This window comes from Podarcis pityusensis (genome assembly GCF_964106645.2).
Source record: "Podarcis pityusensis genome assembly, chromosome: 11".
Taxonomy (NCBI): domain Eukaryota; kingdom Metazoa; phylum Chordata; class Lepidosauria; order Squamata; family Lacertidae; genus Podarcis; species Podarcis pityusensis.
The window spans coordinates 6,793,586-6,821,188 of record NC_138036.1 but is presented as its reverse complement, the minus strand read 5'-3'; the positions used below and the strand labels follow the sequence as shown (position 1 = coordinate 6,821,188).

At 45.4% G+C, this 27,603-nt stretch overlaps 1 protein-coding gene across 1 annotated transcript in view; it reads right to left on the bottom strand.

Moving 5' to 3' along the window:
• Positions 1–12,770: 12,770 nt before the first annotated feature.
• Positions 12,771–27,603, bottom strand: part of PIK3C3 (phosphatidylinositol 3-kinase catalytic subunit type 3) — a 109,709-nt gene continuing 94,876 nt past the window's right edge. The window contains exons 23-24 of the mRNA XM_080972108.1: positions 21,708–21,833; positions 12,771–13,429 (exon numbers count right to left, since the gene is read on the bottom strand). Coding sequence (XP_080828234.1) covers positions 13,415–13,429; positions 21,708–21,833 — 141 coding nt within the window. The 3' untranslated portion in view covers positions 12,771–13,414. The remainder of the gene's footprint in view (positions 13,430–21,707; positions 21,834–27,603) is intronic.

Below are 27,603 nucleotides of genomic sequence, written 5' to 3'. Positions count from 1 at the left end.
CAGCCCTACTTTGCTCCAGTTGGTAAAGAATTAAAATGGCTGTTTCTCTTCTGGATAGAGTTCTGGTGTTTAGTTTTGTTATTATTTATTTAGTTTTGTTACATGTACCTGCTTGCTTTTGACCCGAGTCTGTTGTCTCACCTGGATATATGGAATAGAAGCATTTTCAAAGTAGTTCTTTATTTTTTATTTTTGCAAAAATTAACATCATTCTCTAGTTGAAAAAAAAATGCAGAATAATCATGCAAAATAAAATTAACTTGTCCTTGAAACAGTCATGTTTAGCATAATGTCCAAGGCCAGGGGTGGCCCCCTGAATAGGTTCTAGCCTATATTGCCTTCCTACATGGCCTGCTGAGCCTTGTCCCCTTTTCTGAAGTCTGTCTCACCTGGGCAGGAAAGGCAAGTGTTGAAAGATGTTCAAGTCTCCACTTGCACATGCTCCACGGCTCAGAATCTTATGAGCTCCTCGATTAACTCCTTTGACCTTTCCATCCATGACTGTAATTGAGTTGGAGGGCAACCAAGATGATCAAGTGTCTGGAAATGAACAGTGGAAGAAACTGGGTATCTTTAGTCTAGAGAATTAGCCTGGAGAAGATAAGACTGAGAGGTGACAGGATAGCCATCTTCAAATATCTGAAGGGCTGTCACATGGAAGATGGAGCAAGTTTATTTTCTGTGGCTCCACAGGATACTCAAATAACAAGAAAAGACTAAATATTGTGTAGAACTTTCTGATGGTAAGAGCTGTTCAACAGTGGAATGGACTATATTGGAAGGCGTGAGACTCTTCTTCACTGAAGATTATAAAATGGAGGTTGGATGGCCATCTTTCAAGGATTCTATTGCTGTGAGTCCTGCATCAGAGGGGTTTGGACCTTCCAACTCTACAATTCTATAGGTGATGCTTGCGGTACTGTGATGGCCTGGGATTCGGACTCGGAGGTTGAACCTGAGGAATCCCAGCCTGCACAGGATTCCCTGCCTCCAGAACCAGCTGAGCTGGGGCTGGGGCTTGAGCCTGAAGGGTCCTCACCTGTGCTGGATCCTCAGGTGCAGGCACCAGCTGAGTCTGCTCTGGCTCCTGAGGTGATGGAGGACCCATTGCCTGCAGGTGCTCCACTCTCAGCCCTGTCAGGGGAAGCTGAGGTTGCCTCTGGGTCCAGTAACCCTCCAGCCTCTCCTGAGCTACAGAGGCTCAGGGCAGAGAGGCGGAGGGAACTAAGTTCCCACAGGAGGAGTGCTCACCTCCAGGCCAGGAGAGGCGAGTCACCTGTGGACTGGGGCTGCCAATGCCTCAGGGCAAATAAAAGCCAGCCAGCCCCAGTCCCAAGTTGTGGGAGCAACGTTGTTGGTAGCCAGTTCCTGCTGGATCTCCTGACCTCGCCCAACTCCTTGCTTTGGACCCAGCTTCAACTTTGATGGATGGCCTCAATCCCTCGACCTCGACCTGAACTCAGACCTCGCCTCGCGGTTAGCCCCCGGGACCAGCACAAGGAACCTTCCAGCACTAAATTCTATAATTCTATGACAGAGCATCTGCTTTGCACGCAGCAAGTTCCAGTTTCAATATTCGGAACCTCTAGGTAGGTCTGGGAGAGAACCTTGCCTGAAATCCTGAGCAGTCACTACCAATAGGTGTGGATGACACTGAGCTAGATGGATGATCTGACTATGGACAATGCAGCCTCGCCTGTTTCTGCATTCTCCCTCCTCCCTCCCTTGGCTCATTATGTGAGAACCTTTACCTGGCATGAACTCAGGACCTTGAGAATGCAAAGCCTTTTCTTCCTCACTAAACTACATCATAATTGCTTCTTGTTCCTTCTGTTCCTTCTCTCTCTCTCTCTCTCTCTCTCTCTCTCTCTCTCTCTCTCTCTCTCTATCTCTCTCTATCTCTATCTCTGTCTCTCCCTCTGTCTCTCCCTCTTCCTTTCCCAAATGCAAATCCATTTGATAACCACCACATTGTATGCCTCTCTAGTTTAGGCATGGCTTCCATAATTGCAAGCCTCCTTCAATCATGTTACACTGTATTAGTCACTTGGTATTCCAGGCTGATTCTCTCTAAGTTAATACAATGGATAATCTCTGCTGTGTGGACTTCCTAGAAAGGATACAAGGGTCGAGGAAAAGTGTCTCGATTGGCACATGTTCCACTGGAGCAATGACATCTCTCCTTCCCATATAACTTAGTGATGGAAGTGTCAAAGGACAATTTAACACTACAATAGTTTCCGTACCACTATGGCAAACTTGGGAGAGGCTCTAAAACAGCAAAATCCATTACACAGCCAGTTCTTCTTTGAGGTTTCACATTAATTTAAATGCTCAGGCTTGCTGGCATCTCTTGACTGTTTTTGATTTTGACAGGCACCAAATATGAAATTTCGTAAGTTGTCAGGTTTTCCAAATACTATTGCACATCATCCATCAAATGCAGTCAGATATTAAATATCATTGCATTGCCACCCATCAAATATCATGAAATACGGAATCGCGCTGTACGTCAGCTCTCATGCACAGTCATATATGGAAATCAAATATGAAAGGCAAATACCAAATGCTTTGCAATAAAGCAGTTCTGGGATATCGAGCGAGGAAATTTGGAGCAGCAAATTCATTTCAGCCAGAGAAAAGGGCAGGTGCGCAGAGAGAGTCTCCAGGATGCGATGCGAAATAGCGTGCAGAACCACAGTTGAGACATTTGGCAAAAAGGAAAACACACAATGAATATGTCTGGAGCCACACAACTTTGGGACATATTTACACTTGCTCTGGTTTTTTCCACCCTTCTTGAGTGAGGCCTTACAATGGGATGCTCTTTAAAGCCATGACAACTTTAAAACCTCTGGAGTAAGCAATCACCCCAAAGGCATCTGTTCAATCAGCGTCCTTGAAAGAAAATGGAACCGAGAGAGGCGTCTGCTACAATTTTTCCTTCCTTCATGCTTTTCTCTACTGATGCAACTTGAGTGGAATTACTTCCCGCTGCACTGGTGGGGGAAATGAGATTAGAAGTTTGCAGAGACTAAAGGGAACCCGGTTTTATTAAAAGAAGTAAATAAACCCCAAGGCCAATTCTCCTCTCTTCCCCAGAAATATCTTCCTTCTTTCCATTTAGTTTTTGTATGTGCAGGAAAGGAGAATAAGGATCCCCCACTCTTTAACTGCATGGGAGAAAAGCAAGGACTGCAAGATCCTTTCACTATAGCAAGAGGCAACCTATAACGAGACAGGAAGTATTCTGAGCTTCTCCACCAGTGAATGTGCTGCTAAGTCCCCCGTAAGTGCATGAAACTTTTATACAGTGTGGAACAAGTTATTTGTGAAAGAGATCAATGTAAAAGAAAGGGAGTTCTGGGAAATTTGGGGCTGCCTGAGCCAGCCCTTATCCACCCCACCCCCCTTTTATGGAAGTCATTTAGGAAATTGAAATCAAGTTTCTGTTTCATTTTATATTTCAAGTAAGGGCTTAGCTATCATTTCCAAGAGCTTAAGAAGGAGCGTTTGAAGTCAAAACTGGGGTGCGGTGCATTACACAACTAAGTGGATTACTGTGGGCTTAGCTTTTGTAGGGCTTTTCATGCCCCAAGAAGGCGATACGGAGGAAGGTAAACTGGAGGATAAGTTGACATAACGATATGAGATCCAAAGGCAATGGGAAACAAACAAACAAACATGAAGTGGATGAGCCGTAGCTCAGTGGCATACTTGACATACAGAATGACTAGGTTCCATCTCCAGTTCAAATATGACCCTCTGCATCTTTCTGTCTGGATCTTGGGACTCTTCCCAGGTCACTCTACCTTAACCACATGCCTTCTCCCCAAGCCACACCCTTACTGGCCTTTTTCACACCCTCCTCACACGATTTTAGCTGGACTGTATCCTTGAATTCTAATTATGCCTCTTGATTATCTGGATGGAGGATGGAGAGGCCCATGGGAGTGTTTACAGTCCAAATGTAAAGTAGAGTCTTTGCTCTACTTTTGCTACCACCCCCTTCCACCACTGAAAGGCAATGCTCCAAATGGACCAAGGCCCTTAATGATAATAATAATAATAATAATAATAATAATAATAATAATAATAATTTATTATTTATACCCCGCCCAGCTGGCTGAGTTTCCCCAGCCACTCTGGGCGGCTTCCAATCAAGTGTTAAAAACAATACAGCATCAAGTATTAAAAACTTCCCTAAACAGGGCTGCCTTCAGATATCTTTAAAGAGAAGATAGCTGCTTATTTCCTTCACATCTGAAGGGAGGGTGTTCCACAGGGCAGGTGCCACTACCGAGAAGGCCCTCTGTCTGGTTCCCTGTAACCTCACTCTTGCAATGAGGGAACCACCAGAAGGCCCTCGGCGCTGGACCTCAGTGTCCGGGTTGAACAATGGGGGTGGAGACCCTCCTTCAGGTATACACACCTTAGACACAAATAAAAACTAAAAGTTGCCACCGCTGAGTTAAAGGAATCAGGTAGTGGGTAACAGATCATCTGCTAAGATTCTGGAGATCTGTTGCCAGCTCAAGTAGGCAATACTGGTTTAATTTTACAAATAGCCTGTTCAGATATAAGGCACTTCCCTGTTTTTTCTTTGGCCCACATCTGAATAGCTACAGGAGGTCAGACCACAGGCAACTTTGGGCAGATATGTAGGAATGGGAGGTGGGGTTGGTTAAGCTTGCATTTAAATGGGCACATACTTTATTTGTTGCTTCTGAAACGATGTGTGAACTGACACACAACTACCACTGGAGGTTTTCATGTTTCAGAATTATGTGATTTGGTTCCCCAACCAAAATTTGTTTACAAAAATGCAGAAATGTAAATATTTTAGTGGGAAAGACAATAGGAGGAAAGTGCTTGAAGTGCACACAAGCAATATTGAAAGGTGGGTGAGAGAACCCACATGCCAATTATGTGATGTCATAATTGCATCTTGTCCCACCCACCTGTCAATTTTGGACCACAGAGCCTAATGTTTTCCCTACCCCTGCTATAAATGGTCTTAGCAAAAAGGTAAAGGGACCCCTAACCGTTAGGTCCAGTCGCGGACCACTCTGGGGTTGTGCCGCTCATTTCGCTTTATTGGCCGAGGGAGCCGGCATACAGCTTTAAGGTCATGCGGTCAGCATGACTAAGTTGCTTCTGGTGAACCAGAGCAGCGCATGGAAACACCGTTTACCTGCTGCTATAGCTGGTAGAGATCTCCTTGCAGTCTGGAGCCTCCCAATCAGCAACCCGCCCTGTCAACTGCATCAGGCAATTTGTGAGACCATTGCAACATTGCAAATGAAGCAACGGTTTGTCGAAGTCATACATACAAACTGTCCAATTGCTTCTGGGTCTGTAAGCATTAGTGCTGAGATTAATCCAGGTGGGTTGAGAATCACGCCCTATCAGTTTGTCTCCTCTTAATATTTTTGATGCTAATGCCAATTTTGGGCAATGCAAAGTGGGTTTTTTATTTTTATGGGTGCTCATTTGATGCTTATTTACACACAATAAAGAAGTTGTAGAGAAAGGGTTGTGCAGTAATTAAGTTCCATCTCTCCTGTCCATTCTTTGAACGTGAAGATAATTGCCTTCAGCCCTTATAAATCGTCAGCCGAATTCCGCCAAGCAATAAACATGGTACTGTATCTTGGTAATTGTCTATTGACTGCACTTTCCAGTATGAATTAATTTTCAATTACAAAACTTACTTTCTTCCTGGATCAGGCCAGGAACTTTCTAATTGAACTGACAAATATCGGGCAGAACAACCTGCTCCACATCAGCCTCCTTAAACAACTGGCCATCCACTGCTTCTCCTGTGCAAATTGAGGCCAGGAGAGAACAATGGGCAGGAGAGACGCTTTGAGATGGAGAACGAAGGATGCTTAACCCTTCCTTTGCCCACAGAGCATACACCTTTGACCCCTAAAACACCCAGATACCAGCTGCTTTTCTTTCAAATGAAGGCGAACCAATAGACAGGTCTGGGATTTCAGATGGGGACAAAGCATTGACTGAAGACAATCAGCCCAAAGGAGTATCCCTGTGGAGATCTGGTGTGGGGTGTTAAAACCAGAGCCACCTTTCCATAGGGCTTAGTGGTGTGTTGCGCCAGGGTGCCAGCCTCTCAGGGACACCCCAGTGAGTGGAGGAGCTGCGTGGCTTTGCCAGCGGCCTTCCCTTTCCCTGCACACCTGCCATCTGCACCCCGTCAACCATATGGCTGGTGAGCGTGCAGCTTCCCTCCCAAGCCTCTGCGGGGATTGCTCTCCCGCAGCGGCACGGGGGAGAGTTGCACACCCCTCCATTATCCGTGGTAATTTGGGGGCACTGGGCGGGTATTTGCACCCCGGTGCCTCATCTGCTAAAGACAGCCCTGGTTAGAACTGCTCCCTTGTTTGCCTCCACTTATGCTTTGCTAATAAATATATCATTGCAAAAAAAATTCTCCCTTCCAGAGGAAACCAAACCAAAGATCAGCAGATGATCTTGGTGGCTGCCAACATTCCTGCAGGTGCACCTTCGTGGTCCTGATCTTGCTGCCACCCTACCCCATAACTCTCCAAGTTGCCACTGTCTGAAGGATTGTTCTGCCCCATCACTGTCCCTGGTTTGGGGCCTGCCAAACCTCCACAGGAATTGACTTCCAAGAACTCGGAATCTTCATTCCCTTTCCCAGGTTATTCTGAAAGAGTCCTTGTTAGATCAACTGCATTCACAAATGTCACCTGAACACAAAATCTGAATCCAAGCCTCTCTTTCTTTAAAGCCATCACTTCTCCCATACTGACTTGACTATGGTCTAAGATGGAGCCCTCTCAATGGTCCCAATGAAGGAGGAAGTATGTGGTGTGTGTGTGAGGAAGGGCCTCCATAGGGAGCTCCTTGCAGATGGAACTCTCTCCCTACTGCAATGTGTCTGGCAACATCACTTTATAGTTTCAAGTGAATGGCTAAGACATTTTTTTCATTGTGTGTTTGAATGAGAGACCTGATAAGACACAAATATTAATTGCTGCTGCTATGAGTGATCCAATGATTTGATAGCTTCTGTGCTTTTATTTTTAGGGATTGTGTTATTTTATGGGATATATATATATATTATTTGAGTTAGGAAACTGCCCTGGGGTAGACTTTGGTAATAGGGTGCCCTGCGCAAGACCAAAATGTGATTCCGCCCCAAGGTCTCGCAAGGTGCTGGGCTTTGGGAAGGAAGTGTAAGGCTCTGGTAGGGTCCTAGAGCCCTCCCATCTCCTTCCCAAAGCTAGGCAAAGCTAGGCTTTGAGTAGGAGGACTCTAGAACCCTGTTAGAATCCTCATGTCTCCTTCCCCCCTCGGCTTGGTGCCCTGTGAGGAGGAACTGGTTGTGCTGCCCTAAATTTGCTTCTGTCTGTCCTGTGGCTTGTGGAAAGGATGGCAGAAGAAAGAAGCAAATAAACTCAAACACTATTGCTTCGGGAACTTCTTGCTGTTTTGGGAAGTGGGGAGCACATGTTACACCGAAGCGGGGCAAGGGGAGAGATCCACAAGCATGCATCAGAAGGGAGGTTTGCTTCCAGAAGTGATTCATTGGGTGGGTTGGAGCGGCAACACTTGTTTTCTGGAAGATGGGTCCCAGTTGTTTCCTGGGAGAAGGGGAGGACCGAGGTAGCAGGAAGGTTAGCACAGTGCAGATGCAATTTATAAGATACCTAATTGCTTTGTCTAAGCACACATGAGTTTATCAGAAACTCTGTATTTATTATTAATTAATACCTGCTTGTATTTATTCATACTTCAATGTCTTAACACACTGGAGATCAATAGAGTTATGTTTAAGTCTAAATCTATATTTAAGTCTAAATCTCTGCAAAAGATTCATTTTTAAAACAAAATTAAAAGTGGAGGGAGTGAATAACAGCCCCCCTGACATTCATTTCCAGGCTTGAGCTGAGTGATCTACACTAGTCCTTAGTAGGAGTCTCACATGAGAAAAACTGAGACGAGTTACGGTTCCTAACTTTTAATTCAGCTCCTGCGGTTGTTTCTTTCAGTAGCAGCCAGTTGCTCGGACATCTGCAATCATATTCATCACATGCCATGAATAGCCAATTTCATCTGCTGATCTCTGAAGATCAAGCTGCTGGTAAAGGCAGAAGAGCAAGCCAGGCATTGCTTCATTCCTGATCAGTTGGCAACTCTATGTCTGGTAAGCAGACGCAAATTAGATTCCCCTTTAGAAAATCTGGTCGAAAACTTCCAATGAAATCTCAATAACATCCAATGCAAATCACAAGATTGAGGCCCTCCTTGAGATTGTCTAAAGGCAACACATTTTTCATATACTTCTGAATTATTACTCACCCCATTTTTAAATGAAAAATTAGATCAGCTAAGTGCATCACTTTGATAAAAGCTATGCAAATCTTTATATACAGACCCCATCTATAATGGTGACAGCTCCGATAAAGTATTTGATTCCAGCTTCAAAGAGGAGACCCAACTATTTTCTGTAAACGAAAGCTATTCTTTCTTTGTTTCGTTTTTAAATAAAGCCTTCTGCCTTTCCCCCTGCTATTTCTGACAGTTACAAATTACATATATTATTTACTGTGCTTTCCTTCAACTCCCTGAAATAATTAATACTATAAATAAGACAATGGCTAGAAATAAATACTTTTTTCCCTCCAGTGTGGGCTTGGCAGAATTTGAGAAAGTGCACAGTCAGTTATACTGAGCATTTGGCTTTCAAGCAGAGAATAACTTTTAGACTTCTCCAATGGGTTGCGTAGAAAGACTGTCAAGTCAAGATGCTCTTAAGCACCATTTCCAGGCAAGATGCCCCATGCAGGGGAGACTGAAAATGTGTTGTTCTTCTCCTGCCTGTAGGGAGAAATCTGTGACTCAAATGGTAGGCGGTGTATACTTGCAAGATAAAAGAAGATAAAAGAAAGAACTTTGCTGCTAAAAATGTGGTCCAATATTACAGTGAGCACCTTATTTAATGATGTAGGTTCCCCCACTGCCTTACAACAGCTAGAATTTGCAAAGCTTTCTGTTACATCACAGCAGTTGAGCCAATAACTTCAGTCAGAGGCATGATTCTTGGGCAAGCTGATTCACTCACAGGAGCAACGAAGACCCACTGCAACACCAATGGATCTCTGAAAGACACAGAATAACTGTAACTGCTGGTTGAGTTTCAGCACTAAAAGCAAGAAATCACCTGCACCACTGTCAAATAAAATTTGACTGTTCAATTATCTACCTGCCCTTCCACCTTCCTCACGAAAGCATAGTATTGCATTAGTTACTCTAGCTAATTTGGTCACATTGAACACCTGGTTACCCCCCCCCCCCCACCTTGAAAAACAAGATCCCTTCTGCACTGACCTGACCTTTTGCTCTGTTGCCTCCATCAGCTTGCTTTGTACACCTGGGTACTGCATTGAAATGACTCCCAGACATTCTGCTCAGATAGCGAGGCTTCAAAGAGATGGAGAGCCGACGAGCATAGTTAGGTTTCTTTAGCAGCATCACTATTTTATTGTGGGGAGAGAGATAATATCCAGACTGGATTATTGTAACTCGCTCTACGTGGGGCTGCCCTTGAGACTGACCCAGAAACTCCAGCGGGTGCAGAATGCTGCGGCGAGGCTCCTTACGAGGTCCTCGCTGCGAGATCACATTCACCTGGTGATATACCAGCTGCACTGGCTCCCGGTGGGGTACAGGATCAAGTTTAATGTGCTGGTTTTAACCTTTAAAGCCCTATATGGCCTAGGACCCTCGTACCTATGGGACCGCCTCTCCTGGTATGTCCCACAGAGGAACTTACGGTCTTCAAATAAAATCATCTTGAAGGTCCCAGGCCACAGGGAGGTTAGGCTGGCCTCAACTAGAGCCAGGGCTTTTTCGGCTGTGGCTCCAATCTGGTGGAATGCTCTGTCACAAGAGACTAGGGCCCTGCGGGACTTGACATCTTTCCGCAGGGCCTGCAAGACGGAGCTGTTCTGCCAGGCCTTTGGTCGGGGTTCAGTCTGACTCCCTCTCCCCTTTCATAAGAACTTGCATGAAAGTGGCCTCCCAATTTTTCTCACAGGCCCATATAAGTTCAGCACAAACAGTTGGGCCTGGTGAGCATTTAAGGTCCCCAACCCTAATCTGCGGGTTGCCATCCGATTGGATTTTATTCTGATCCTGATCTGATTTGAGGATGTATTTTAATTGATTGTCTGATTTTATGTTAATGTATTATACATTTGATGTTAGCCGCTCTGAGCCTGGCTTCGGCTGGGGAGGGCAGGATATAAATAATAATAATGATAATAATAATAATAATAATTATATATTAATGAAGGAAGGTATAAAAAATGGTGGGGTCTGAAACATAATGTTTCAGGTCCAAACTCCACTGAAAATCTGGGGATGCCTCGACTGTTTCACTCCAAGATACAACCTTTCTCTTGCAGGAGGTGACATGAAAATAGAATTGTATCTATTTATGCACGGAACAGAGAAAGTGGAGAGAGAGAAGAGCTTTTCTCCTTCTCTCCTAGCACAAGAACCCATGGAGCTGAATGTTGGACTATTCCAGAGAGAGAAAGTATTTCTTCATGCAGTGCACAGTTAAAATGTGGAGCTTGCTCCCACAGGAGGCAGTGACGGCCAACAACTTGGGTGGTTTTGGACAAATTCATGGAGAACAAAGACTATCAGTGGCTCCTAGCCATTATGGTAATGCTCTGCTTCCATGGCTGGAGGCAATAATACTTATGAATAATGAGCTACCATGTTTCCAGCCCACACACAAAGGACCACTGCACTGGAGAACAGGTCAATCACAGCAAACCAAGAAACTTAGGATAGGAAGGTGCCATTTCCTACAGCCATGCTGGCTGACGCTGATGGGAGTCGTAGTCAAAAATATCTGGAAGAGACCAGGTTGAGGAAGGCTGCCTTAAAGGTCTGTGGGCAAGCAAGAACATGCTATAAATACAATGCACAGACCCACGCAGGACAGGCTTCCTAGTTGTCTTGGCAGCAAATTTATCCACCGTCAAGTAGGAGTAGGTGGTTTAAGTCATTGAAATGTTTCTGATAAGCCTGGAATAAAACAGTGGGCAATAATTTATCCCAATGATTGCATCTCATGTCTTTTGTCCATAGGTGTTGAAGAAATGGCTGCTGTCCAATGTCCTGAAACAGGACTTTGGTTTCTAGCCATGCTGCTATCCGAGGTGCTGAAACTCAATTGGATCCCTCCCTGGCATTCTTCAAACCCCTTGAACCAACTGAAATGAATATCCATTGGTGTCTCTAAGTGTGATAAGCTGGCTATTTTGGTTAGCAAGATTGCCTTGTTCTCAGAAAACCCTTCAGTATTTCTGTCTGGGTTTTTATAGTTGGGGGAGAAAGCCTCTCTTGCAATTAAAATCTCTTCAGAAGCCTCTGCAGTGGCGGCGGCTGCTGAAAGCAGCAATATTGCTATATATAGCCCAGGAGAACAATCTAATTTTACAGTTTCCACTTCCACCCAAAGGCAACATGTTTCCAGCACTGGAGAAAATAAAGATGGCACAAAGGTGACACTTGGATAAGAGGGGCGGGGGAGTTGATAATAGAACTATTACATTAAAAAACCCTAAAACCCACCCCAAAATATTTTGGCTTGGTATGGAACATTTTTTTAAAAATTTTTAAAAAATACGGTGCCCTGCAAATTGAAGCCTCACAGTAGGTTTCCTAACCCTTATTGTCCAGTTCATTTAATCCCATGGTTTAGTAAGATTATGATGCTGAGTTTCTCTGCCTCAGCTACTGTAGGAGGCTGCATTGTATCAAGTCTGTCTGTGGGTCCATCTAGCTCAGAACTGTCAGCACTGACTGGCAGCGTCTCTCCAGAATTTCAGGCAGAGTTCTCTCTCCCAGTCCTAACTGGTGATGCCAAGGGTTGAACCTGGCAGCTTCTGCATGTAAATCAAATGCCCTGCCACTGAGAAAAAGCTCATCTCTAACATAGTAAGGAAAGGTAAAGGGACCCCTGAACATTAGGTCAAGTCGTGACCGACTCGGGGGTTGCGGCGCTCATCTCGCTTTATTGGCCGAGGGAGCCAGCATACAGCTTCCGGGTCATGTGGCCAGCAGGACTAAGCCACTTCTGGCGAACCAGAGCAGCGCACGAAAATGCCATTTACCTTCCCACCGGAGAGGTACCTATTTATCTACTTGCACTTTTGATGTGCTTTCAAACTGCTAGGTTGGCAGGAGCAGGGACCAAGCAACAGGAGCTCACCCTGTCACGGGGATTTGAACTGCTGACCTTCTGATCGGCAAGTCCTAGGCTCTGTGGTTTAACCCACAGCACCACCCACGTCCCTAACATAGTAGAGAAGTAAAATGTTCACTGTAAGGCTGGCTTACAGTAAGCCTGGCTCGGCTGTATTCAGAGTAGGCCCATTGAAATAAATGGACAGTAACGTAATTGCAGTGGGCCTAGTCTGGACAGAACTTCATTGGATACAACCTATTGACCGCATAATATACTCTGCTGGAAATATGAAATAAATCAACATTTTCTGTCATATGTTTTGCAACAGAGAGCACATGTATACTGACAAATGAGCATGGAAAAGATACAGGGATTTTTTACAATGTGGCAACGTTCAGCTGTAAGATATGGTGGTGTAAATATTTTTCCATCTGGAATAGAGATCATCAGGAAATTTAAGAATTTCCACCAAGAGCTGAGAAAGACAAAGGAGGAGTCTTAAAATAAAGAGAACTTTGCATCAAAAGAAATTTATTAGTTTTGGAATATTTAGTCAATGTACATTATTCTTTATTGAGAGAATGAAAGCATTGAATCTCTCTATCTTTAAGGGCTTTTTAAGACCATCAGTGATATTTAGCTTTTTTTTCATTGTGGGTGGGCTCTTGCTGACACTTTGGAAGACAGCTGTCACCAAAAGAAAGAACCACACAGCTGCTTATTCCTAATGACAATTTGGACAAGTCCTATCAGTGAACCCCAAACTTCAGTTCCCAAGTCCACAAACAGCTTTGACAATACTTTTCTTTCCATTCATTAAAATGGACATTTTGTAACACGTGCTCCTATAGACACCAGGCAAGTTAAGCGCAGTAGTAAGCTTCAGTTTCTGATTCCAACATCAGGTGTAGAGAAACACTTAGAAGGCCATGACACATTCTTCTTTTCATAGTAATTGCATTTGGAGGGGTGCTGCTCTCTTTTCGAAACTTCATGGCGGAAATGTCTAGGTACCAAACCAGATTCTTGAACTTTCTTAGTGGAAACCCAGACGAGGCAAACTATCTGAGCTGCTAAAATGTTCAGTACACTCTGTTGGGTACCATCTTGAACAGCTTAACACACAGCCATGTGGTTTCCTCCAGAAGCTGATGGGGCTCATTTTCTCCAGTACTAAATAAGAGAGGGAAAGAGAGAAAAGAAATCAAACATAAAGTAAGGCATCAATTTGGCTTGGATGTTGTAGGTTGCTTTACTTGTTGCCTTCCCCAAGACTGACTGCACTGGGGGAGGGGAAGTTTATTGGGCTGGTTCTGAAAGACTTCAGAAAGGTGGATGGCAACCCACAAGTGGGTGTTCATGCATGGGTGTCTAATTTCCAAGGGAAGTTGTCATTAAAAATCTAATGGGCTTAAAAAAATAATTTAACAGGGTTTATATATTGGTTAGTACTAACACACTAACACCCACACTCACACCCACACCCCTAAAAGCAATTTATTTTAAATAATATAAAACATTGATAAGAAAATACCAACAATATCAACAGACTTTGAAAGCAAGCAGACATAATCTAAGTACCAAAATACAGTTAAAACCTACAGCTTTAAACAAGTAATGCACAATGAAATTATACGTCAAACAAACAAGCAAAATGGTTTTAGCAGCTGATGAAAGCAACACAGCAAAGACTCCTGCCTAGTGTCAATGAGCAGGGAGTTCCAGAGGTGCTGCCGCACCAAAAGATTCACTGGAAGTGAAAAATAAACATTGTATGGCAAATGAGAAGGCAAATGTCCAACACTTTCAATAACAGACTAGTTTTTGTGTCATCATGATTTGGAGGACTTAGCCCTTTCTGCTTGGTTACCCTGTCCTTTGAGTCCTCAGTTATTTTGTAGATCTTTCATATTCTGGCCTTGGGGTGCAAGTCATAGTACACCAAATCATGTCATTTAGAACTGATGTAGCAGATTGAAGAGTCCAAAATGCTTCGTATGATTTATCTCAAAGTGGTTGTTGCAATAAACCTATGGAAGTAGAGCTGTGTTATTAACTCCACATCACCTATAAGTAAAGCAACAAAGGAGAGGTAAAGGACCCCTAGATGGTTATGTTCAGTCAAAGGTGACTATGGGATTGCGGCGCTCATCTCACTTTCAGGTCGAGGGAGCCGGCGTTTGTCCACAGACAGCTTTCCAGGTCATGTGGCCAGCATGACTAAACCACTTCTGGTGCAACGGACACTGTGACGGAAGCCAGAGTGCACAGAAACACCATTAACCGTCCCGCCACAGTGGTACCTATTTATCTACTTGCACTGGTTGCTTTTGAATTGCTAGGTTTGCAGGAGGTGGGACAGAGTAACAGGAGCTCACTCCGTCACGGGGATTCGAACTGCCGACCTTCTGATCGGCAAGCCCAAGAGGCTCAGTGGTTTAGACCACAGCGCCATCTGCCTCCCTGCACCAACAAGAATGTCTCTGAGGAACAGTTGCTGGGAACTGGAGAGTGGAGAGTGTTCTTGTGGCTTGATGGTTTGCCATTGGAGCATCTGCTTGGCCACTGTGAGAACAGGATGCTGGAAGAGCCTTTGGTCCGATCCACCAGGGCTCTTATTATGAGGAGATGAGGCTGAGGGACAGCGACTCAGGCCAACTAGTGAACTCCTAGCAAAGCACACAAATCACTTGGCAGGGCTTTTATTTTGGGTCGTCTTACAATCCTAATGGGTAAAACTGGGTTGAATGAACCATTCAGACACATCCCTCATTTGCAATGCTGCTTAACCCAATAATCCAGGGAAGTAACCGAATCCGAGCATGTAATTTATAAATATCTATCAAAGACGGCAAATCAGTTTTGGGCTCCGTTCATTTGGGAATATCAAAATCAGATTTAGACACCTCTTCTCTGTGAAAAGAACCAGCAGCGATACTAAAATGAAGAGAGTGGTAGACGGAGACTAGAATTTAACATGATTAACATCAGGTTTCCCACTTTTTATATAGGGAGCGACAGCACAGGACTTGCATGAAGTCACCCAATAACACTAGTGCACAGCACCTCTTTATGCAGAGATTTGCAATGGTATTCAGAGGCATGCACTTGTGCTGTGAGCCAGGTTGAAGTTTGCTATGAAAAAGAAAAGAAAAACTAGGGCTGAGATGAATATTTCTCCCCACTCTCAAGGGATCACTCACAAAAGCAATTCAGTTTTACACTGAAAGCTGGGAAGTGGCTTGCCTCTTTGGCACACGTGTTCCAAGCACGAAAAAGAAACCTCTGATCCTTCAATAGTTTCTTCCATTGCATTTGTTGGAAAATTTGGCTCTCCCTGATGCTGTTGCTATCGTTGAAATGATTTCTATGCCGCCTTTCATTTCAAGAAGAAACACCAAGCAAAATAACCAAAACAAACCAGATAAAAAATACAGCTACCTACAATTAAAATACACAATAAAGCAACCACATTAAGACATCCATAAAGGTAAAGGTAAAGGTAAAGGACCCCTGACAGTTAAGTAAAGTTGCGAACGACCCTGGGGTTGAGGCGCTCATCTCGCTTTATTGGCCGAGGGAGCCAACGTTTGTCTGCAGCCAGTTTTTCCGGGACATGTGGCCAGCATGAATAAGCCGGTTCTGGCGAACCAGAGCAGTGCACGGAAATGCCGTTTACCTTCCCACCGGAGCGGTACCTATTTATTTACATGCATTTTGACGTGCTTTCGAACTGCTAGGTGGGCAGGAGCTGGGACCAAGCAACGGGAGCTCACCCCGTCGCGGGTATTTGAACTACCAACCTTCCGATTGGCAAGCCCAAGGCTCAGTGGTTTAGACCTCAGTGCCACCCACATCTCAAGACATCCATACTTAAAATAAATAAGAAACAAACCCTTCAAAATAGTCTAACAATTAAAATAGTTGCGAATGCTGCCGAACTATAACTCTCATAAGCCCCAGAAAACATGGCCAAAGGGCAGGGATGATAGGAATTGTCATTAATCAATGTCTCGAGGTCCAAAGGTCTCTACACCTGCTTTGTTACTTTTATTGTAGTCTATGGAATCATAGAATTGTAGAGCTGGAAGGGACCCCGTCTATTCCTTATGTATTCCAACCCCTGCAATGCAGGAATCTCAACTAATTCATCCATGACAGATGCCCATTCAATCTCTGCTTAAAAACCTCCAAGGAAGAACCTAGGACTCTCTTAAAAGCACCTAGGGCCGCTGGTGGTTTCCAGATTGCCGTACAAGAGGGACCGCTATAAGATATACCAGGCCATCCTGACCTCCTGGGGAGACGTCTTGTAATGCCTAACCCAACCTCTGCAAAAAGAGCGCTGTTGCACCCGGGTCTTGCTTGAGTGCTTCCCACAGGAATATGGTTGGCCACTGTGAGAACAGGAGGCTGGACTGAGTGACTCAAGCAAGGCTGTTATTATGTTTGCGGTTGTGCTGGGCCCAGGGGTTAACCCGAGCAACACGTTCCAGGTCCAGTCCCGAATCCAAGGATTCCGCAAGGAGCCAGTCCGACAGGGCCAAGGCAGGAAACCAGGCTAGGTCAGGCACAGGGTCTCCGGCAGGTTCTGGCAAACAGCAATGTTGCTCCCACAACCTGGGGCGGGGTCCGACAGCCTTTTATCTTTGTCGGGGTAACAGCCGGGCCTGATCCCCCGGTGACTCACCTCCCTGTCTCGCCCGAAGGCAAGCTCTCCTCCTGTGAGTACTCAGGTCTCTCCTTCTCTCAGACCTCAGACTCTGCAGCTCAGGAGACGTCAGTGGGTTGCTAGACCCAGGGGCGCCTCAGCCTCTCCTGACCCAACTGGTAGTAGAGCAGCTGTAAGTGATGGCCCAGCTGAAGGCAACGAGGGAATTCCCGCATCTGGAGCCAGGGCAGGCGCAGGCCCCTGACTCAGCCCAGCTGGTGCTTGTTGCAGGGGAACCTGTGCAGACTGGGGCTCTTCATAATCAGGCCCCAGACTTGGTTCAGATGATGCCTGAGGCAAAGGATCTGGTGCGGACTGAGACTCCTCTGGTTCTGAGTCCGAGCCCGAGTCCCAGGCCATCACAGCGTTGACATGAAGAGCCTGCTGGATCAGGCTAATGGCCCAGCATCCTGTTCTCACAGCGGCCAACCAGATGCCCCAATGTAAAGACTGCGAGCAGGACCTGAGCACAAGAGTACCCTCTCCTCCTGTGGTTTCCAGCAACTGGTATTGCTGCCTCCATCTCGAGAGGCAGAGCATAGAGCTGATTAGAATCACAGAATTGCAGAGTTGGAAGGAACCACAAGGATCATCTGGTCCAGCCTTTCTCAACCTGTGGGTCCCCAGATGTTGAACTACAACTCCCATCACCCCTAGCTAGCAAGGGCAGAGCTCAGGGATGATGGGAGTTGTAGTCCAACAACATCTGGGGACCCACAGGTGGAGAACCGCTGAATTCGAGTCCAACTCCCTGCAGTACAGGAATACTTTGCCCAAAGTGGGGCTTGAACCCACGACCTCAAGATTAAGAGTTTCCTGCTCTACTGATTGAGCTATTCCTCATCAATCAGGAGTTGTGTAGATGCTGATTTACACCATTGTCTGTTTTGCTCTCTTTTCTACAAAACTGTAATAAAGGAATTTCACATTCTAAGTTGGACACATGGCAATTCCCCCAACTCTCCACCCTCAGTTTTAACCATTCAAAGCACATACCTCCCCAGCACAACTTTCGTCTGATACCTGCATACAACAACTATATTTTGCAAAGGAACATGTTAAGATCTTTCGTATCTTTTGTCTGACACCTGCATACAGCAACTGCATACAACAGCTATATTTGCAAAGGCATATGTGGAACAAAGTTCATTTCCTGCAAGCACTGCTTCTCAAAGTTGTCGTGTCTGACACTTGTGTCTGTAAAGACCTACGTGGAACACGAAAAAGCTTCTATTTGGACATTACGTATATAAGAACTGATCTATTTGTATTTCCTGTTCAAAATGTTGGTCTTTAATTGCGTCTACTTAATTTGATAATGTGAAAAGAGGTATGTTTATATGATGTATAAAGAATTCATATGGTTAAACATAGTCAGTTATGTTGTGGGTCGTATTATTATCCCCAGCACAACATGCAGGCCAGAGTGCCAATCACAAACTTTCAAATTTTGTTGCAGCTGGAGTGCGTCTCCCTGCTTTTTAAAAAGGCTGCATTATCTTGCAGACGGGCTTCCAATGAGAAAACGTCAATGGTTGGTCATACTGTGGCACTGAGGCCACGTGGAACTTGATGCTTTCCAGTTAATTAAACTCGATACCCATCAGTAATAATATATATTTACTTCTGGAAAATAAAATAAAAAATAAAAAATAAAGAGCCTCGTAAAATGTGGTGATCTGGAATAATAGCTGGGGCTGCTGGTTTCACCGGTTGAGATAAGAGGCTTTAATAATGTCAGCGGCTACAGAAGCCCATTGTATTTCAACAGCGTCACACGCCAATTTGCACAGGATTTAAAGCAGCAATTATTTTTGCCCCTAATTAATAGATGTCCTGGAGAAAACCATGGGAAGCATATCCAGTCCCAAGAATAAACAACTGAAGTACAGCAAACTTCTGCTACATCCTCTTTTCTCGAAAGATGAACACAGTTGACTAGTTGTCTTCATCATCCTGCTGCCCTTTGTATGTCTTGGACTACAAACTCTCCCAACATCAAGTCATCTTCAAGCTCAGCCTCACCTACAGCACATTACAATAAATCAATCTGGAAGTTACCACAGCATGGAGTACAGAGGAAAAGTCACTTCTGTCCAAAAGGGGATCTAAGTGGTGAACCACCCAGGGGTGGTAGAAAGCTCTCCTAGCCACTGAGGCCGTCTGAGCCTCCACTGACAAGTGATGATTCCAGGAGCAATAGCTTGGATGCAAGTGATGCTGGAGATCTGATGCTTTAAAAGCACCACCAACAAAACAGCAGCAGCAGCAGCAACCACCACAACAGAAGGAAGTTGAAGATCTCATGGACTAGCTAAGCACAGCCTAAGAAAACTTTCAATTGCACCGTAACAGAATGGTCTTGCAGTTGTAAAACTCCTGGCAAAAGGAAGGAGGGAAATGTTATGAATGAATGAGCCTGACTGGAAACATAAAAGATGAAGAAAAACAAAAATGGATGACCAAGATCAAATCTGTAACCTCTTGATTTATTAGCCCAACCTGGAAAGAACATTAATGCGCTGCTGGCACAAGAACTCTTGAGAAATGAGAACCCATCACAAAAGAATCTGCTACCTTCCACCCACCAACCCTTGGGGAGGGCAAATGGAGAGGACTGTGGGTCGCCTTTTTCTTTTGACCATTAGGATCTAATCCATGGTCTTTGGTGTGCCAATGCCATTTTTAAAAGGGGTAAAACAGGGCAGCACTTCATATCAATAATGTGCATATCCAGTTACTGCAGTTGTGTGTTTACATCACAGTGTCCGGGATACAAGTTGTTTGAAGACTAACAACAGGAAAAAGCTCTCACGCTGTACTTAAGGTCTGCCTGGAAGTCTCTGGTTGGGCATTGCTGGAAATGAGATGCTGGTATAGAGGAACTTTTGGTCTGATTCAGCAGGGCTCTTTAGGTGTTGTTGTTCTGGTCCAAGATTCCTGCCATGGACTGAGATATAGAAGGCTAAGTGACCAGGACTGCACATTCAGATGAAAGCTTCCTATGCTGTAGTGTGCCACAAGAGACCATCTCAAGGGACCCTGAAGGAAAGGCAGGTTCTTTCTCCTCTTAGGGGGTCTCCATCTGGAACTTGAGGATCAGGAAGCACTCAAATTTATAAGGTGAGCCAGGTTGGGTGACCCAGCACGAGCTCTGGAGGCACCAAATTCCAGCTTAGAAAGTGAGCCTGAACATGACAGCCCTGGGCTAGGAATCCTAGCACTTCTGAGCTAGAATCCCCAAAGGAACCAGGGGCTTCAGGGTTTCCAGTTCCTTGCTCATCACATGGGGGTGTGTCTTTAAGGCTCCCCATTACGCAGCTGAGGGACACATGTCATATTGAACCTGAGATGGGTATGCAGGATCAAAAGGTAGAAAAAATGCATTTGGGGGCAAGGTGCCTTCAGAACATGCAATCAGCTCCTAGTGACCTGTCCAGGGTCCTGAAAGCTGGGTACCGCATGCCCTCCTCTATTTGTGCTCCAGATCAGAGATTCCTTCCAGCCCTGCTGATTCCTCCTCATCTTGTTTGCTATGCCCTCTGCCTCCCCTGGGTGGCTCTGCTTTCTTGTGACTTGACATTCTCATCTGTATAGCCAGTTGACAGAGACAGAGTGTTCTATTCTGGCTATGCCACATGCTTCTCCTGGACAGGAAGAAATCAGACGCGATGAAAACAGCACGCCTGGATCCTCTGCCACAGACCTGCTGGGATGTGCAGTGAGTTACAATGCAAAATCTGACCCGGGTGCCAAAGAATCAATTGTCCCAAGGTCTTGCTAAGCCAGGAGACCTTCACAAAGAGTTTTGTTGCCACTGTGAATGCAGACAGACTGGAATTCTGTAGCTTGGCAAGGGGGCTGTGGAGACCACAGGGCCTCTTAAATATAGAATCATAGAGTTGGAAGGGAACCCCAATGATCGTGTACCGTATTTTTCACTCTATAAGATGCACCGGACCATAAGACACACCTAGTTTTTGGAGGAGGAAAACAAGAAAAAAAAAATATTCGGAATTCCAGAAGCCAGAACAGCAAGAGGGATCTGGCTTCTGGGATAGCCGCGCGCAGCCTCTTCAGGGCAGCGAGATGAAGGCTCCCCCAAGAGCTGCGCTCCCTTTAAAGAGCGCACAGAGAGTGTGTGCGACTCTTAGGGGCTTTTCCCCGAGGAGGGAGGGAAAAGCCCCCAAGAGCCGCACACACGCTCCACGGGGCTCTTTAAAGGGAGTGTTGAGCAGAGCCTCCCGCCTGCATTCGCGCCGTAAGACGCACATACACTTCCCCTTTTTAGGAGGGGAAAAGTGTGTCTTATAGAGCGAAAATACAGTAGTCTAACCCCCTGCAATTTAGGAATATGCAGCTGCTCCATACGGGGACTGAACCTGCAATCTGCTTCCCAAGCTACTGTTTTGCTTTTTAGATGGTTGTGTTTAGATGAGTGAGAGTGTGCATGTTTGTGAGTGTGCGCGTGCGTGTGATTTGGCAGTCTCAACCAAATCAGCTTGAGTGTCTCAGGTGCTAAAGAACTAAGATTATTCAGGGCAGACAGGGAACTGCATTTTCAAATTTATACACCGTATGATTTACTTATGGAATTCACTGTTAGAATGGGTGATGAGGTAAGGTATCTGGCCAGCTTTTTTTTTTAAAAAAGGAATGAAATAAATTCAGCGAGGAGTGGCCTACTGGCAGCTACTACCTAAAAAAAGAAAGACTTTTGGGCTCTTCTAATGTTCTTACCTGAGCAAACTTGTGGATCTGCTCCACCATTGCAGCAAAGAGAGCATGGACACTTTCATCTATCAGGCTCTGCATGTAGTGCACAGCCTCCTCGTCAGAGAGATCCAGGCGGAACTTATCTTGCACCTGGGAAGGAAAGAAGAGAGCAGGAGATTTATTTAAAAAAGGAATGTGATTTTGTACATTGCAATTACCATCCCTTTGCCGTGTCCCTTTGTTGTTAGGAGGAGGTTTTCAAAGTACAAAATCCTACTCCAAAATCCCACAACCCCGCTAGATGTAATCAAAAAAACAATGGGAGGACAACATAGGCTATGAGATTAACCCCACTCAGTGGACCAGAATGTGGTCTAAATCTGTGGTGGCCTGTGTATGCTCTTCGCAATAAGCACCCTCTGCTCACTCAGAGAGATATTTACAGTTTTTTATTTTACATATGTACAAGCAGCACATTACAATCATGCATCCGAATTATCCGGTTCAGATTCGGGGAGTGGTCTTCTCCTGCTTCTCCTCCAACAGAAAAGGCAGGGAAGTTTCATGGGACGTCTCTGATCCTTTCATTTTAACCCTCTCCTTTCCTGAGCAGACGGCACAGGGACAGGCTCTCAGGTTGTTCCTGAACTTCCTGTGTAGTGCTGGGACTCTGCTTCAGCATCGGAGAGCCTTCCAGCCTCCTGGCCCTTTCCCTCTTCCCCATCCGTCACTTCCTCTCTACCTCCCTCTGACTGTTCCTGCTCCTCAAAGGCATTCCCTGGCAGTCCCGTGACAAAACCTCCCTTTAAATCCATATCAGCAAAAAGGGAAAAACTCGCTCTGAAACTCATTCACAGATGGTACCTAATACCAAAGAAACTAGCGCTAACACACCCAGGGACCTCACCAAAATGCTGGAGAGGATGCACCTCCACAGGCACATACTTCCACATGTGGTGGGAATGCCCCCAAATCCAACTATTTTGGACAACAATCATACAAGAAATATGCAAAATAACTAAGCAAGTATTAGAAGTCACCCCGGAACTGGCCCCACTAAACACCTTCCAAGATAATAATGCCAACTCACATCATAAAGAGCTTATAATCCACCTACTCTCAGCAGCCAAAAACATCATAGCCATAGATATTGGAGAGACCTGTCAGGAGTAAGCTTGGACCAATGGTATCAAATAGTATGGGAAACAGCCTTACAAGAAAAGCTAACCAATAGACTGAAACTGACACAGGGACAAATAGAAGAAGACACCTTCACCCCAGTATGGTTCCCCTTTATCACATACACAGCCCAACAAGACAACCACAAGAATCCGCCAACAGCATACGAACCAATCTGGCTAACCCAATTCAAAAACACCCACTCACCTCCCTCACACATGAAAACAAAGTTCATCACAGCCAATCACAAAGAAACAACCACACCCTAGGCCAACCCCAACCTCTCTCACAACCAAAGGAACACAAGCGACTAGTAAAGAGAACCCGCACAAGCGACCCTGACACAAAACCCCACACATACACTAAGTAGAATAGAAGCATTGCTACCCGACCCCACCCCCACCCACAATGGCCCCCTCCACCTCTTTCCCCCTTTTCTTCCTAATGTAACACTAATGTCTCAACAAATGAAACTGATCTGTAGAAAATGTAACTTGGCAGGTTTTGAACGAACACACACAAATTTATTGGTTGATAACATGAGAGATAGACAAGGCAAGGATATGTAGAATTTTATAACATGCAGAGAATAATATGTGCAGAGAAATCAGAGAGAGGAGCTGAGGGAAGTCCCTGGTTGGGGGGGGGGAGGGAAGGATGGAAGGGTGGGAAAAATGGGGGGAAATAATGTATGTGATTATATGGTTTGATAATTTGTTATGTTGAAATTGCTTAATAAAAATATTTTGAAAAAAAGAAAAAAAAGAAAATTTAACTTGAACAAAGAGACATTGCACATACTTTTGTAAACCAAGAAATCTTTAAAAATATTTGTTGTTGTTTTTTCAAAGAATGTGAAATATGCACAAGGATGCACACACACCAAAGTTGCCCCGGAAGATGCAAGCAATGCAAAATACAGTGGCTCAACTGTTTGCTGGAGCAGACTATTGCCGTGTTATATCACAGCTGAAAGAATCACAGAAGCATAGAATCTTAGAATTGGAAGGGACTCCAAGGATCATCTAGTCCAACCCTCCTGCAATGCAGAAATCACAGTTAAAGAATCCCTGAGAGAAGGCCATCCACCCCCTGTTTGAAAACCTTCAAGGAAGGAGTGTTCAACACTTTCCAAGTTAGTCCATTCCATCATCTAATGACTCTTACTGCCAGGAAGTTCTTCCTAACATTTAGCCGAAATCTCCTTTCTCGTAATTTGAATCCATGAAATCCAGGGTCCTGGTATTAGTATAAAGGTAAAGGGACCCCTGACCATTAGATCCAGTTGCGGACGACTCTGGGGTTGCAGCGCTCATCTCGCTTTACTGGCCAAAGGAGCCGGTATACAGCTTCCGGGTCATGCGACCAGCATGACTAAGCCGCTTCTGGCGAACCAGAGCAGCGCACAGAAATGCCGTTTACCTTCCCGCCAGAGGGGTACCTATTTATCTACTTGCACTTGCACTACTTGTGCTTTCAAACTGATAGGTGGGCAGGAGCAGGGACCGAGCAATGGGAGCTCACCCCGTCGCGGGTATTCGAACCACCGACCTTCTGATCGGCAAGTCCTGGGCTCTGTGGTTTAACCCACAGCGCCACCCTAAATGGCTTGAGACCAAGATACCTACACTATGGTTTCATTTCTTACATACCCAACCAATTGCTGTGCTCTGCTGAATATTCCATCTTATCAGAAGGTCTGTTCCACACAATGCTACTGAGCCTTAGTGTTACTGAACCTTTGCAACTTCCTCCCGACAACCTTATCTGCCATGTCTACTGCCTTTTCAGCACCAACTGAAGACCTTCCCTTTTCAACAAGCCTTTTGAGCGGAGATCTTCATCTGCATTGGAGTTGAAACTGATTTTACATATGAAAGTGTTTTTTTTAACATATGATTTTTTTAAATGGTTTTAATTGTTTTTAAATACAAAATTGTGCAAGTGTATTTATTGCAGATGCTTTTATTGTCAAAACACATCAAGGTATTTTACTGAAAGCAATTCAGAAATGGAATTAGTGGCAGAAATACAATCTTGACAGGCAGCACACCAGGTGTATGGGCACAGGCATAGGCAAACTCTGCCCTCCAGATGTTTTGGGACTACAACTCCCACCATCCCTAGCTAACAGGCCCAGTGGTCAGGGATGATGGGAATTGTAGTCTCAAAACATCTGGAGGGCCGAGTTTGCCTATGCCTGGTTTTGCATCTACACTTAATAGCTGTACAGTTTTGGGTCTTGCTGGGGAGGTTGTGGTGGAGGCTTCACTCCTTGTCCCTAAATATCCTCCCCTCATGTAACGTGGGTACAAGGGACAGGACTTACTCTACAGGGGATGGGGTCCAGTGGTCGAACATTGGCTTTCATGCAGAAGGTTCCACATCTGGGAATCTCCAGGCAGGGCTGGAAAAGACTCCTGGTCTGACATCTTGGGAGAGCTGCTGCCAGTCTGTGTAGACAATACTGAGTGAGATGGACCAAGGGACTGACTCAGTAGAAGGTGATTTTCCTAGGTTCCTAAGGCAAGCAAATGCCATTTTCAGCTGGGATGGGGAAGCAAGAGGATGTTTGTTGAGGTTGGTCAGGGTGTAAATGCACGCACTGGAGCTGTGGAGCTTTTTCAAAAATAAGAAAGTCCCTTTTCGAAAAACCCTACGGCTGTCAGGGAAGCAGCATGGAAACAGCACATAAGAGATGACAACAGCAGTTCCACCAAAGCCATCTCTATATGGTGGGCAAGAATTAGATTAGCGGGGATTACATTTTTCATCTGTGAATTAGTTACTACACTCATTCAGTTTCTTTCCTCTGACAGCTGGGAGGCTTAAAAAGACTGCTCTGAAAAGTGTCAATGCTGGGCTTACATGGTGCGCAAGCCAAACGCCTGAAGTCCTAAAACTAAAAAAAAAAAAGGGTAAGGGGGTGGGATGCAGGAACTTCCAAGTCTTCCTGATTTGCCCTTGCAGGCAATGCCGGGACCACTCCCTGTATGGAGGTGGTGGAGGAAAAAATACACCCAACAAGCTCTTTTCAAGGTTTTTTCATCCGAGGGCCAGAAAAGTGATCAGTAAAGTAACACCGGTCCTGAAAGATCTTCATTGGCTCCCAGTACGTTTCCAAGCGCAATTCAAAGTGTTGGTGTTGACCTTTAAAGCCCTAAACGGCCTCAACCAAGTATACCTGAAGCAGCGTCTCCACCCCCATCGTTCAGCCCGGACACTGAGATCCAGCGCCGAGGGCCTTCAGGTGGTTCCCTCGCTGCGAGAAGTGAAGTTACAGGGAACCAGGCGGGGTATAAATAATAAATTATTATTATTATTATCATCACCAACAGCTGGCCACCCAGAATCTCATAAAGCACATGGAAGGTGTCTTCAGCAGCAAGATTCCATTTTTTCAAGGAATCTCAGAGCTGGTGGGAAAGTGTGAAAGGGCATCTAATGCAACTTTCTGCTGAGAGTCAGGCTAATCGTTCCCGGATTGACCTACACAATCCAGGTCAGGAGTCTGTTGAAGGAAGGAGACAGGGCAAAGCTCAGCCATATGGCTTCAGGAAAGGGCAATGGAAGCTCTGAACCAGGCTCTCTCTCTATACCTGCATTTTGGGTAGGCTTATTCACACATTGGGATGTGGGTGGCGCTGCGGGTTAAACCACAGAGCCTAGGACTTGCCGATCAGAAGGTCGGCGGTTCAAATCCCCACGACGGGGTGAGCTCCCGTTGCTCGGTCCCTGCTCCTGCCAACCTAGCAGTTCGAAAGCACATCAAAGTGCAAGTAGATAAATAGGTACCGCTCCGGCGGGAAGGTAAACAGCGTTTCCGTGTGCTGCTCTGGTTCGCCAGAAGCGGCTTAGTCATGCTGGCCACATGACCTGGAAGCTGTATGCCGGCTCCTTTGGCTAATAAAGCGAGATGAGCACCGCAACCCCAGAGTCGGCCACGACTGGACCTAATGGTCAGGGGTCCCTTTACCTTTACCTTATTCACACATTGCGCCGAACACAAGAAGCTGTCTTGAAATGTACAAGTGCTTGTGTGGACAAGTGCACAGTTGCTGATTTGCACAGCTAAAATACTGGGGTTATGCTCTAAACAGACTGTACGGGCGCTAAACGTTACATGTGAACAATGGTGCGAATGAACAAGTGTTTGTGTGAAAGATCGCGCCCCTACCGTGCAGCTGAACGTGCTCAATGAGAGCCCCTTCTCCTCCCTCCACACACACCCATAACCTCCCCAGATCTGCTCCATGGGGTTATGGGTGTCAGGAGTTCAGCCTACACTCGAGTAGGACCCTGGCAGAGACACAAGCCTGACTGGCATGTTCCCTCCCTCCTGGTCGATTGTTTGGGAGCTTCATAAGCTTTCTTCAGCCCGAACATCACAGCATCCAATGCCAACCGACACCGGCACATTTAGGGATCTGCAGAATTTGCACAGTTGTGTAACAGACCTCGGCAACTCAGCATTTTGGCTAATCTACTTTATTTACATATAAACACACACGGAGCACTGTAACATGGCTCCCTCTCTTTCTAGCATCAGACAGCAAAGAGAAAAGAACAGAAGACAATAGTCCCACTTCACAGAACACAGTAACACAAACATCCTGTCTTCGTCACTTCCCACTCTGTGGAGTCAAAACATACACCATCATGTGATAGACAAAAATTCCATGACTGCAATCATGGAGCAGGAATTCTAACAGTGGGAAGCCCTAAAGCAGATATGGGGGTG